Source organism: Vigna umbellata, chromosome 9, assembly GCF_029865625.1.
Source record: "Vigna umbellata cultivar VRB3 chromosome 9, Vumbellata_1.0, whole genome shotgun sequence".
Classification (NCBI taxonomy): domain Eukaryota; kingdom Viridiplantae; phylum Streptophyta; class Magnoliopsida; order Fabales; family Fabaceae; genus Vigna; species Vigna umbellata.
In genome coordinates, this window is record NC_142173.1 from 17,325,454 (window position 1) to 17,339,477 (window position 14,024).

At 37.4% G+C, this 14,024-nt stretch overlaps 2 protein-coding genes across 10 annotated transcripts; one reads left to right on the top strand and one right to left on the bottom strand.

The window, feature by feature from the left end:
- Nucleotides 1–13,125, bottom strand: LOC124847051 (kinetochore protein). Of its 9 annotated transcripts, none has more exons than XR_007029594.2 (13): nucleotides 12,784–13,125; nucleotides 12,639–12,694; nucleotides 12,491–12,530; nucleotides 12,268–12,332; nucleotides 12,098–12,190; nucleotides 10,328–10,487; nucleotides 9,453–9,622; nucleotides 9,221–9,319; nucleotides 6,218–6,351; nucleotides 6,028–6,125; nucleotides 5,703–5,794; nucleotides 3,031–3,183; nucleotides 1–338 (listed from the first exon to the last, which is right to left on the bottom strand). XR_007029594.2 is itself a non-coding variant. In XM_047324441.2 (13 exons), the coding sequence occupies exons 1-13, from the start codon at nucleotides 12,866–12,868 to the stop codon at nucleotides 278–280; spliced, it is 1,278 nt and encodes a 425-aa protein (XP_047180397.1). In that variant the 5' UTR covers nucleotides 12,869–13,125; the 3' UTR covers nucleotides 1–277. The 9 variants fall into 9 exon arrangements, 5 of the variants coding, with proteins under 5 accessions (XP_047180397.1, XP_047180395.1, XP_087954693.1 ...); XM_047324441.2 differs by having other exon boundaries at nucleotides 3,031–3,170; nucleotides 12,268–12,317; XM_047324439.2 differs by having other exon boundaries at nucleotides 3,031–3,170.
- On the top strand, nucleotides 532–2,563 carry LOC148192755 (uncharacterized). Its single transcript, XM_088098532.1, has 3 exons — nucleotides 532–547; nucleotides 1,029–1,321; nucleotides 1,382–2,563. The coding sequence occupies exons 1-3, from the start codon at nucleotides 532–534 to the stop codon at nucleotides 1,667–1,669; spliced, it is 597 nt and encodes a 198-aa protein (XP_087954658.1). The 3' UTR covers nucleotides 1,670–2,563.
- Nucleotides 13,126–14,024: the final 899 nt, after the last annotated feature.

A 14,024-nucleotide genomic window follows, 5' to 3' on the forward strand; every position in this document is an offset into this window, starting at 1 on the left:
TAAATACCTAAAAATAATACCTTCAAAGTGCATCAATATCAAATATTAATAACATTAGAGATTCTTCATGATCCTCACTCCAAATTTTCTCTAATTTTTTTCTCTACCAATAATCTTTAAGGCTAGTGGTACAGTAATCTAAAGGTACCTCGACTCGAGTCAAATGAAACAAGACAAGTCCCTTTCCTAGTTCCCAAAGCTGAACAGCAGCATATTTGTTTGGTGCTTTGCATAATTGTCCTTGGTTGATAAGAATCTAATGAATTAAAACTGGACATCAAATTAATGAGAAATAAGTGCACAGAATAATATTATCATTTCCCACTTGAACTTCCTTCCTGTCAAAGAACCAAAACCATAAGAGAGATCAAGAAACAACACAAGCAGTTCATGGCAAGTCAAAAATAAGCATAACTCAATTCAATAACTGTTCGGGAATATCTTTCTGTTTTGGTTCTCTGATTTTATCTCTGTTCTGTTTTGTATACGTGTTACATTTTCTGTTATATAGCTTTGTGCATTCTGTAAGGAATGGATGACCCATGTTGTATGCATGACACATAGCTAGTGATTTGTTACATATATATACATACGTACCTTCTCTTTGTGGGCAATAAAAATGATAGACAATACTTTTCAGAATATATTTTATTTCTAGTTTTCCATATTCAACAAGGTATCATTGAATTCTTTTTCGAGATCCTGTCGTCAATTTTTTTTTTTTGCTATCTTTGTTTCATTGGTACTATTTCCGGACCCAAGTCTACACAATATTAGAGAAGCTATACCAATTTCCTCCTCTTAGACAGCAGGTTGAATCAGTCATAAAGCCCATAGTCTACGCGGCCATGTGGTTAGTCATTTCTCCTTCAGTTTCTATGATCTTCTTATCGCAAAACAGCAATTGAAAATCTTGAGTTCAGTGCTTGGCAGACTCAAGACCAACTAACTCTTGTGACTGCCGTCGTTTCTATCGGTTGCCTTCTTAACTTGTGTTATTGGATGCAATCACTCCTTTCAACTTTGAGACAAAATTCATTCTCAGTTTAACTCACAAACCAGAGCCATAGCTCGACAACTGAGAAATGAGCTGCGCACTTTGAAGAAAGGAGAAAAAATGATTAATGAGTTTCCCCTCCACATTAAAACTCTTGTCGATGACCTTAACTCCGTTGGTGATCCTGTCCCTGAAGACGAACAACTGGATACTCCATCATTGAAGGTCTTCCCGTTGAATATGAGTCTTTCATCTCATTCATCAACAGCAAACCATAGTTATTCTCACTTTGATAAAATTGAATCATTGTTGGTTGCTCAAAAAGCTCGGATTGAATGATTGAAACACTTGGATACAACTGTCTCTCTTAATCTCGCTTAAACAAATTCTCAAACAGCTTTTGAGCAAAATGTTCAACTTAACTCTGTTCCTTCTATCTCCTCGCAATCTTCACGTCGCAGCTATTTTCAACAAGGAAGAGGATATCCTGGCCGTCACGGAGGACGATCTGGTCATAGCTCAATTCAATGCCAAGTATGCCACAAAGATGGCCACAATGCCTCCTTTTGCTACCATCAGTTTGATCCCAACTTTAGTGCACCAGTGCATCCATTTTCTTCACCACAGATCTACCCTCCACATCAGATTCCACCTTACCATACACAGTCTTAACCACAATTTTCACCTCGATCTCCACTACCCTTCCTCTTTTATCAGCTTTTCCAAACTGCTGCTTATGTTACTTCACCGCACACTTTGCCTCTGTTCATTCACCAACACAACCATCTCAGAATGGTTCATTGATTTCGGCGCTGCTCATCATATCACCAGTGATGCAACAAATCTATCGGATGCAGCCCCTCCTCAAGGTGAAGAAAATGATTTTATGGGAAATGGACAATGTTTGCCAATTTAGTTTTTTGGTTCTGCTTCCAGTCACAAGCCTTCTGTTATATTACATGTGCTTTCCATCAATAAAAATTGTCAGTGTTAGTTTCCTCGTGATAATCATGTGTATTTTGAGTTTCATCCCTCTGTTTGTTTTGTTCAATCCTCGGTTGATAATTTTGTTTTATTAAAAGGTTCTCTCGGTTCAGATGGTTTGTACAATTTTCGGCTGATGAAGCTCTCCTCTCCTTCCCCTGCTTCATCAGTCGTCAATTCCACAATGTCTTGATTTCAATGGCAAAAATTTTATCTCCAAAGATGTTTTATTTGATGGAAATACCTTTCCTTTTGTTTCCAGGACAGTTTCCTCCACACCATTGGTATCTCATTCTCGCTCCATGCCTCCACACCATTGCTATCTCATTCTCGTTCCATTCCACTTGGAGTGCTTCCTTCTATTAATGATCACTCTCCCATTTAGCATGCTACCCCTTCATCTCCTGTATCATCTCTTCCAACTGGTACTACACCCTCTTGGTCCACTCAATTTAGTCACCAAGTTGAACATCCTATTCCATCCATTCTTTCCACTCATTCCATGCAAACTCGTTCCACATTTGGGATTGTTAAGCCTAAACAATTTCCTACCCTTCTTCCTGAACCTACTACTATGTTGTATGCATGACACCTCGCCAGTGCTCAGTTATATATATATATATATATATATATATATATATATATATATATATATATATATATATATATATATTAAGTTTCTCATCAACTAGAAATAAGACTAATTTACAATATTTATGTAGGTACAAACATCACTTTACAAATCAGTTTTGAAGAGTTAAGTTAAATTTAAAGTCGACTTATTAACATGGTATCATAGCCATATGTTTTCCCTATTTCATCTTTAATATATGTTGGTCTCAAACTTTAAAAATAAATAGATATAATCTTCTTAACCCAAAGACGTTAATTTTTTTTTACATGTTCAGTGGCATTCCAGTGGACAGTATCAAATGAATTCCAATTTTACATTAAAATTTAGCAACTAAAAACAAATTTAACCTTATATTTTATTTCTGGTTTTCCATGTTAAACAATAACTTAAAAAATTGAAAACTCTACAATCTTACCATGGAGGGTGAATTCGGATCACATTCCCAACTACAAGGTCAACATTGTTGCAAACCCTTGGGCTAAAGATAATGGTGCTTTGGCTGCTTTTGCTTCCACCAAACCCCATTCCTTCATAATTATCTTGCAACAGAAAATTCTGCAAAAATAATCTATCACCTTCGATCAATTTTCTGATGAGCATTAAATATTGGATTTCTTAAATGCATGATATCGTTCCATTTCAAATAAAGTGATCCTGTCACATTATGTGTTCAAGTGAAGCAAATAAATGAAATAGAATAACACCTAGTTCTAGCTTTTCCAAGAGCACATCGTCATTCTCCACCTCAACAAGAAACATGTTTTTATAGGTAACAACAACAACGAAAGCATTATCCCACTAGGATTTGAATCCAACGAATTAGTGAGGCAGGCATTATGTTAGGTTACTTAATGCGAGTAACCTAAATCGATGCTGTCTTCTCACTCAAACAACACAAATGAAAGTATGTATGTATGTATTATTGATTCTGTAAAGTGAAAGAGAATACAAGTATAATCTTCCCCAAAGAGGCCTATCCTCCTCCACTGGCAAATATGGCCAGTCTATACCCAAAAATCAAATCCCCCCCTTCAATAGAAAACAAAGAAGACTATTTATAGTGTCGCATAATAATATCTCACTCCCGCGCTGCTTCCTACTGAAACAACCGTTCAGCCTAGTGATACTGATCGGTCTAGTGATACCGTTCGGTCTAGTGTTCCTCGGCCTTTCTTCTTCTCTCCCATTAGCACCCGTTCGGCCTCTCTTCCCCATCGTTCGACAACTTTTCCCCACCATTCGGCCTTTCTTCCTCCACCGTTCGGCCTCTCTTCTTCCACCGTTCGGCCTGACCTTCCCCCTGTCTTCCTTCTCCTCTCATACAGTCTTAGTCTCCTACCACATTACCATCTTTTTTCTTTATTACCTTAATGAAATAAAATAGATTGACAATCAGGTAGGCATTCAGGCACAACTACTTAAAATTTTAAACTAATAAACGTAATTAATAAAACTAAGAAAACTAAAAGCCAACAAGTATTTTTAGCAAAATGAAGTTTTTTAAATGGAAATATCTATTAATAAAATCATCAGATTGGTCACCCTTTTAGGACATTCAAACCTTATTTTGAGAATAAAGTATAAACTTCAGTGGATATATGTTGGACTCAAGAGATTTAATCAATAACAATTCTGGATTGAAGAAGAACTAGAGCACAATTTGTTACGTATCCGAGTAGGAGACGTAATTAAACACGATCACAATAGGTAAAAAAGACAATGAAAGAATAATAATGGACGAATGAATCTCTTTTATTGATGATAAAATCTGACTTAACAAAAGTAAACAATAATTGGGAGCATAACCTTCTTCAAGTACTTGGGAGCATAACCTCCCTCACAGGACGCATAGCCGCCTATCACAAGACTCAATAATCAAAAGCATGCCCTAAACAATAGCATCTAGCTTTATTTATATTAAATATTTCCCTAGAATATAATTCTATTTACTATAATTAACTTATACTGAATATTTCCCTAGGATATAATTCTATTTACTATAATTAACTTATACTGAATATTTCTCTAGGATATAATTCTATTTACTATAATTAAATTATACTGAATATTTCCCTAGGATATAATTCTATTTACTATAATTAACTTATACTGAATGTTTTCTTTGGATATAGCTATATTTACTGTAATTAACTTACACTAAATATTTAAATAGGATATGACCTTATTTACTATAATTATTTCTCGCCCATCCTAACTATTGTCCCAGTTAGGATATTCACTCTTCAACCAATCGGCTCTAGCTCTTCATCGCCTTCCGTTCGGCTTGTTTCCCCTTGTATCCTACCTTTTGGCTCCAACTCTTCACCACCTTCCACCGTTTGGCTCCCCTGCCTTCTATCCTATCACCCAGTACCCTATCACAATCCCATAGACATACAAATATCAACTATCTCATAAAGTAACTGCCAAATAATGTAAACGGCTACTGCACCCTTCTTACACTAAGTAATAAGTGCACATGTAGAAATGACTGCTTACTGTGGCATGTAAAAACAGAACTGCCTTGTAATAAATTATGACTGCATTCTATCTTGTTTTCTGACATAAACTGATAGGTCGCGGACTCCTATAACTAAGATTTTACGAGAGAAGAAATAAGGGAAATGGAAATAGAGCTTTTGATGTAGTTACAAATATTAGGCCCACATATTGGCAAAAAATATATAAGTACATAAAGTCAAATTATTAATCAACTAACTGATTGGGCCTATGGGAGGTTGCCCAAATCATGACGGTACAGTTACCATGTCAGGACATTAGTTAAAAATAAGAGATTTGTATAAAAATACCCTTGGGGAGAGAGATCCAGGTGCATGAGAAAATATATGTTGGGAGGATACTGATTCGTTGAAGAACCAGGGTTATTCATTTCTGTAATATCTTCCACTTTGGAAATATACATTATTCAGTCTTTCTGTAAACCTTATCCTTCCTAAGTTTCTGATCCAGTTTCTATAATAGACCTTCAATGACCTACCACAATTTGGCCTATCACAATAATAAGAATTTAAAACAATATATGGAGATCAAAGTTAAAATAAGTTGATTTTTAAAACTTGACCTCACCTCTCTGCACTTGCCAAATGAGCAGTGACAAACAGTCAGCTTTCCATCTTGGTATCTTGAAATGATTTTTACATCAAAACAGCCAAGTTGACCTGTGAATTTTTTTCATTATTAGGAAAATAAAGAAGAAGCAGGATCATGTTCATGTTCTACTTTATGCACAATCCCCCTCCCCCCCCTCCTCTCTCTCTCTCTCTGTCTTCAAAAGGGAACAAAAATGAAAAACTATTACCAAATGACTGTTTCAGTAATGAAAAAAGTCTTAAATGGTGTTTTACATAGATAAGGATAGAAAATGCAGAGAAAGTAAAATCAAAAGTTTTACTATCTGGCCTAGCTCCAGCTTTTAACTTTTTCCAGAAGTCCATGTCTGTTTCTTTTTCTTTTAGCATCATCTGCTGTAGTCTTTCAGACAATCCATCACTGCACAATTTGGGCAAGATATTGAATGCAGAATTAGTACAAATTCATATTTAGTTGCGTAAAAGTACCAGGAAGCTACTACTATTTCATACCTCGATGAATTATGAGCCCCAACACGAGTCCCTTCAGTAATAACAGAGGATGTCCCTAGAGCTTCCAAAAATCGCTCTGTCATGGTCTGCGTTTTCTTTACAGAGAAGGTATTTTTTATTTGTTGATAACTTGCCTGTAAAAATAAATAGATGCACAGCAAGTGTTAGGAACAAAGAACTGAAATAAGAAAGAAAAAAACAAAGAAAAAGAAGAGAACTTTTTCTCTCCTTCAAGGGTTTCTCCTTTTACAAAGAGCTAGTGTATAAATGAACCTATATCAATCCCCTCTACTACATGGGTTTCCCCTTCACAAAGAGCTCATGCTTTTATTTTTATCAGTGTGAAAGAAATGAAAAGTTGCTCTAGCGGCAGTGCCGGTGGCAAAGACGGTGGTGGAGACAGCAGCGACTCTGGCAGCAACCAAAAAAATTGTATATGGGATTATTAGGAAACCCTAGCTCTAAATTCCATGTGAAAGTAATGAAAAACAAGGTATAGGATTAATTCCCCTTGTGTAGAAAATACACATAGGGTAATATATTTATAACGAAGAATAACACATGGAAATATGAGCTAAGCCCAAATACACATAATATAATTGTTAGAATTATTTGTTATTGTGTTTAAGTGTATGTGAGCTATGAGTGTGTGTGAGGTGTGTTCCATTCACTTAATCCTGTAAATATAGGATTAAGGAGAAGGGTGTATCAACCAAGTGATTCAATATAATTTCATTTTCACATGGTATCAGAGCAGGTTCTCTGATCTTCTTCCGGGCTCTCTGCCATTTGCCGGCAACCCCTAAAATTTCAGTGAGCAGTCCATTTTCTCTTCTTAAATCTCAGCACCCAGAATCAAAGAGACCTAAAGTCTCTTGGGAATAGCCGTCGCGAGCCGCAAGACGGACCCAGTGTGCCACTGCTATCGCCGCCACTTTCCGCCGTCGTTGCTGCTATCGCCGTCGCCGCCGAACGTCGTTTTCTCCGGCGAAACCCAACCCTAGTGGTCCCGTCCTCTGAAGCCTCTGCACCAGCCGCCACGAGCATCAGATCTCTCTGATCTACGCCGGCCACCGTCACGGTTTCGACCGGTGACCAGCGGATCTGGACCGTCTCCTCGAGCGACGGCCAACCTCGTCGGAGTCAAGACCAGACTCCTCTCCACGCGCCTCCACGCGCTGCCTCCCTTCAGCCAGTCTCGGGTGCGTGTCTGTCACGCGCCGCCTTCTCGTCGGCCACCGTCACAGTTCCGACCGATGTCCAGTGGATTTGGACCGTTTCTTCAAGCGCGACCTAACCCTGGTGGTCGCCATCTCTGTCTCGTCCTCATGCGCCGTCACACGCCTCCTCTCTCCGGTAGATCTCGGACGCGTGTTCATCACGCGCCGCCTTCTCGGTGTCAGCATCAAACCGCGCCGCTGCGGTCATCTCGCCGAACCTCCCTCTCTTTGTCTAGGCACCGCTTGCCGCTGTCCAGGCACTGTTTGCCGTTGTCCGTGCCGTTTGCCGCTGTCCAGGCGCTGTTTGTCGCTGTTTGACATCGTTTGTCGTTGTCTGGTGCCATTTGTCGTTGTCCATCTAGCACTGTTTTGCCACTGTGAGGAGTTGTAGAAGTTTGTCACCATCAACTTCTGTTCCCGACGTTCGTCATTGTCTGCCACGATCCGTTGTTTCCCACCGTTTGCAACTGTCAGCTGCCGACCACAGTCCGCTGCCAACCACCGTCTTTTGTCCTTTCAACCACTGTTTGCCCCATCACCTCGTCAGTTAGTGATGGCAGTCCCTGTAGTTTTGTCGCTTCCAGCCACTATAGGCCCCATCAGTCAGTAATGACAATTTAGTCCCTACAGTGAGGGGATTTCGCCTCTGTGTTGCTATTGTTGCCTTTTTCTCACTAGATTTGCCGCAGTCAGCACTGGCGCAGTCAACCGCCGATGCACTACCGTCTCAGACAGACGCAACTACGTCAGTTCTTCTTGGGCTAGAGTTTAGCCCGATCTTCTTGTGATACACTACTAAGTATCACCACTTGGGAGTTGTCCAGCAAAGAATTTTGGACCTCCAACATGTCTTTGGATCTTTGATGCTTTTGCTTCAGCATTGTAGCTTAATATTTTGTTTTGTTTTAGTGGTCCAGCAACTGTGATATTTCACATTTCCGCCGTTCACACTAAGGGGGAGTACGTTTCCAAGACACTGCAAGTCACATAAATATGGGTGTAGTCCCTGCAGTTTTGTAGATTTCATCTACTATTGTTGATCCCATCACCCATCCATCATTGATGAGGATTTAGTGTAGTCCCTACAGTTTTGTAGCTCTTAGCTTTCAGCTACTACTGTTGATCCCGTCACTCATCCATCATTGATTGGGAATCAGTCCTTGCAGTTTGTCATTGTCCACCACTGCTCTTCTTCATCCACTTTTGAAGTTGAAGTTTCACAAGCTGCTGTTAGTCCATCTATGTTTGCCTCACACTCTTGAAGACAAATCATGTAGTTCAACACTGAGTTCATCTATTCCAAGCTCAGTTTATACAATTTGTATGCTCCGGCTTGAGGGGGAGTGTTAGAATTATTGGTTATTGTGTTTAAGTGTATGTGAGCTGTGAGTGTGTATGTGCTGTATCTGAGTGTGTGTGAGGTGTGTTCCATTCACTTAATCCTATAAATATAGGATTAAGGAGAAGGGTGTATCAACCAAGTGATTCAATATAATTTCATTTTCACATAATAAATAATATAAGATATTGTGACTAACAATTTCTAACAATATCTAACAACCGATAGAAACAAAGAGCTTATGCTTAGCTCGCAATAACAACTCTGGGTATTTTTTATCCTTAACGTATTCATATCTAACTAACCCTTCTAAATAACTAACCAATTCATAAATATTCTAGCAATCACAATTAACTCATTAATCTATCTTAACCAACTCCTTATATCCTAACAGCTAGACACTAAACTAAAAAGTAAAGTCATACTGCATATATAGTTATATACCTTATTGTCACTTGATGATCCACTTTCCACGGGATCTGAGAAATCTTCACTATCAACAGTTGTATCTTTTAAGTGGGGTCTACTACTTTTCTGCAAAAGCTGCACTAAATTGCCTCTTCTTTAAGGATTATTCAGAAAATATTGAAATATGGATGCAAGAAAGACCTCATACGGGAAAAAAATCAATGGATAGGTCTAAGAGTACCGGAAGCATTTCAAAATTTCTACCCACCTGATTGGCTTTGTCTTGGAGGTTATTAAAGAGCTCATTCATTGAGGTGAGATTAAACTCACGTGGAAAAGCTTCTATTTCATCAGGCTCAATGTCTGAATTTACTTCAATTTTGTCATCATCTTCAAGATGATTTTCCTCTAAATTTCCAGAACTCCTAAGATCAACCACTTTCAAAATTTTACTCTAGTCAGTTACTTTTACTTACACACTAATAAGACATTAAAAAACTACTGTTGTACAGAGGAAAAGAAAATAAATTGTTGTAATTAGAGAAAATATCTATAGAATCTTCTTAATTAGAAAAAATATCTATAAAATCTTCCTAATTAAAGAAAATATTTGTAGGATTTTCTGGATTATTTTTCAGTATATTGTTTCCTTATTTCCCTTCATTAGAAGATTAGATTGTTACAAATAGAGGTAAGGAGAATCTAATTGACATGAACGAAAATAATAAAATCATTCTCTTTTTCAAGTTAAACCTATCATACAACTGATGTACAGTGAAAAACACGAGCAAATCTACCCTCTAATAGTTCACCATAGGGATGCTCATAGTTTGTACAGAACCTATATAATGTACAACAAGTGGGCTAAACTAAACTGCAACTGTCTCATATCAGTTACAGGTTAGGAGTTAGGAGAACTCATAAATCCAACTTCTTTCTGATAGAATATTCCCTAACAATAGAAGTCCTTTGTTCATGCACACTTTATTTTACCAAAATGAGATGTAGCACGGAAAACAAAATAAATGTTGAATGGTATTGCAAAAACCTGAAGCTAGTAGCCAAGTATAGGGATGAATCTCTTTGGAAAAACTCATGGTCTAGTCCAGAAAAAAAAAATTGTATTCTCTTTCAAACACATACCAGATGTAATTGCTTTGGAGCAGGTCATATGAGACCCTGACACGCTTCCTTTGTAATGTAGCAATGCTTCAGAAATTCTGGTCATATCTCTAATATGTTTGTTTCTGATAGATTGTGGACCATACTTGAGGAGCTGTGGGGCTGATACGGCAGTATTATCCTTTAACAAGTAAAAATTAAATAAAGAATGAACAGTCAAATTACCTCCTCGAAGATACACATTAACACAGTCAATCATACTATTACTATATTTATCCTATTTATCATCATTATATTGTGTCAAGGGTTATCCTATTTATCATGATTATATTGTGTCTAGGGTTACCCTATTTATGATGATTATATTGTGTCTAGAATTACCCTATTTATCATGATTGTATTGTGTCTAGGGTTACCCTAATTATCTTGTACTCTTGTATCAATTTATTTTTATAAATAGAAGATTATGAGAGAGATCAATCAAGCCCTCTAGAATTATTTTACAGTTTAATTCTCAAGTCATACAAGTCCACAAATTAAGGAAATTATACTCATTGTTCTTGATTTTGAAAGGGACAACTATTGCCTCAAGAGAAGAAAGTGTGAATCAATTGCAGGAAGAACAGGATGCGATTTTGAGAGAATTAAAGTACAACCTCTGCAAAGCATAAGATCAAAATTGTGCTCAAGCCAATAAGCACAGGTGGGAGGTGGTTTATCAAGTAGGAGATTGGGTTTTTCTAAAAATCCAACTTTACAAGTTCAAGTCATTAGCAAAGAAGCCCAATGAAAAAAATAGTCATAGTTTTTGTGGACCTTATCAGATTGCAGAATGCATTGGACAAGTTGTGTATAGACTGTTCCTTCCTGAACACAGTCATATTCATCTAGTTTTTCATGTACCCTTACTCGAACTAGCCATGAATTCAGCATACTTATCGCAACCCCTGCCTCCAATGTTGTCTGTTGATAGGTTTGGTATATAGTATATAAGAGACGAAATAAATAAGAGGGTATGCCTGCTGTAACAGACTATTATAAATAGCCCAGGGTTAGTAGTAGGGTGGCAGTTTTTTAGTAAAGGAAAAACTTCAGGAGAATTGTGGATAGTGAGGTTCTCTCGAACAACCTAAGTAGGGGAGACGCTTTGTAACATTCTATACCATTTCTATACCTACTGCATTGGTAGGTGCAAAATTGGAGTAAAGCAATAAAGTTTTTCAAGATTGACTCTTGTATTTCAATTCTTAATACGCAGTTCTATTAGTCAATTATTCATCAAAAGTGCATTTTGTTAATCAAACCATTGCTTGATATTTCGAATGTGGGGACTAATTTGGCGGAAGGATTAGTTCCTAATGCACAATTTTCATCATTCAGGGACTAATGTGACCAATGCAAAATATCTCAAGGATTAAACTTTCATTATTTACTCTAAACAAAAATATGAAGCGTATAAAGTCATGCATAAAATGGAAAAATAGATGACTAGGAAAATATCAATTCTGTCCGGAAATTAGAACTAAAAATTAAACTTTGTGACTTTGAAAATTATCAATCAATTTGGTCCCTAATATTACAAAGAAGATAAATTTGGTCTTTTGACTTTTGACTACCATTCATCAATCTGGTCTTACTTGACGCACACCAAAATCATCAGGCACCAACCTAATTAACTCACAATAACATCAGTGGTGCCAATTTCATTTGAGCAACCAAATTGGTGTTTGCTAATAAATAGATGGTTGAAAGATGAGAAGTAAAACATTCTATCAGAATTTTAAAGAGTACCCTGTCTGCAGAATTGTTTTCTTCATCAGTTGAATTGGCAACAACCTCTCCCTCGTTGAAGTCAGGCATCTCAACCTCATCTTCAAGCGGTTTCTGATTAACCAATAAACACATCAGTTACTTCCTTTTCTTCACAACAAACAAATCCAAAAAACCACCCAAAGACATGCCTCAGATGAAGAACTGGTGCCTTTCCCAGACAAATTCCGATCACTGATTCCTGTACCGCAGTACCCTTCTCAGAATCGATCAATAATATTAACAGTTAGGGTCGATTGGACAAGCATATCCAGAATTTTTTTTGAGAAATTAGGGAGAAACCTGTTCAAACAGTTCCTTAATAACTAACTACAAATCTATTTTGGTTGAAACTAAAACAGTTAGATGATGTACCTTTTAGAATGTCAAGCCGCACAGCAAGAGGCAATTCTTGCTATAAAAATCAGAAGAAGAAAAAGAAGAAAACAGTGATAGTGATTGCATTTTATAAAATGTGCAGAGAAAACAAAATTCAATTCGAACAAAACTTTTGGGTGTGAACCTTGTGGGTGTTGTCTGAGGAAAGCGCATTATTGGGGAAAACGGCGTCGTCTTCATCTGGCGGTAAATGAAGAAAGAGCTGATTGGATTAGCAAATTGGTGTGTGCACTAAGAATAGGATTTGAGACTGAGTTGCAGAAAATTACCAGAAATGCTTTCGTCCGAGTCTGGTCTGTTCCGCGAAATTAAGCGAAGTGGGATTAGGGATTTTGGTTGCCTTCGCCTTCTCATGTCTCAGCTTAACGTCCCAACAACACTGAATGTTGATGGTGTAGAAGAAAAATGGAAGGATTGTTGTGATTGGAAATGTGTTGCATGTGAGAATGTTAGTTATGACATTCAAAACTCGCAATTGAATTTCAAAAGTTTAAAGCAAAGTCGGTTGGAGCGGAAGGAGTGGTGACTGGTCTTCTAGTTATTCATATCTCAAGGACAATTGGCGGAGTTCTTTTGTGAATTGCCTGCGACAGTTTCATGCTTGCTTCATATTCTAGTACTACCGGTGCCTTTATCGGTAATTTTGTTTGTTTATATATGTAATATTTAATTAACTAATTATATTAAATTAGAACATATTCATTTAATTTTAGAGAAAAAACATATGTATGTGTAGCTAAAAGTGAATGTTAAATGAAAAATATGTTGATTTATTAATAATATTAATATTTATTCAAAAAAGTTAAAGTTTATTTATTCAATAATAATAATAATAATAATAATAATAATAAGGCTTAATTACCTACTTAGTCCCCATGTTCGGAGGTAATTTGCTGTTTAGTACCCGGTTTTAAAAATGTAGGCATTTGATACCTATGTTTTGAAATTTGTATCAATTGAATCCTACCCACTTAACGCCGTTATAAATCTAACGTTTTTTCTGATTGTGTATGTGATTTGTGGACGAGCGGTTATGGACGAGCGTTCGCTTCGTTGGACGAGCGTCCTCTTCTGCCTGACTGGGCGTTCGCTTCGCTGGACGAGCGTCCTCTTCTGCCTGACTGGGCGTTCGCTTCGCTGGACGAGCGTCCTCTTCTGCCTCGCTGGACGAGCGTCCTCTTCTGCCTCGCTGGACGAGCGTCCTCTTCGCTGGACGATCGTCCTCGTCGCTCGTCCACAAACGCTCGTCCACAAATCACATACACAGTCAGAAAAACGTTAGATTTATAACGGCGTTAAGTGGGTAGGATTCAATTGATACAAATTTCAAAACATAGGTATCAAATGCCTACATTTTTAAAACCGGGTACTAAACAGCAAATTACCTCCGAACATGGGGACTAAGTAGGTAATTAAGCCTAATAATAATAATAATAATTATTAAATATAATATAAACTATATATGAGATTAATCTCACTTGTATGGAATATACACATAGGATCATCTATT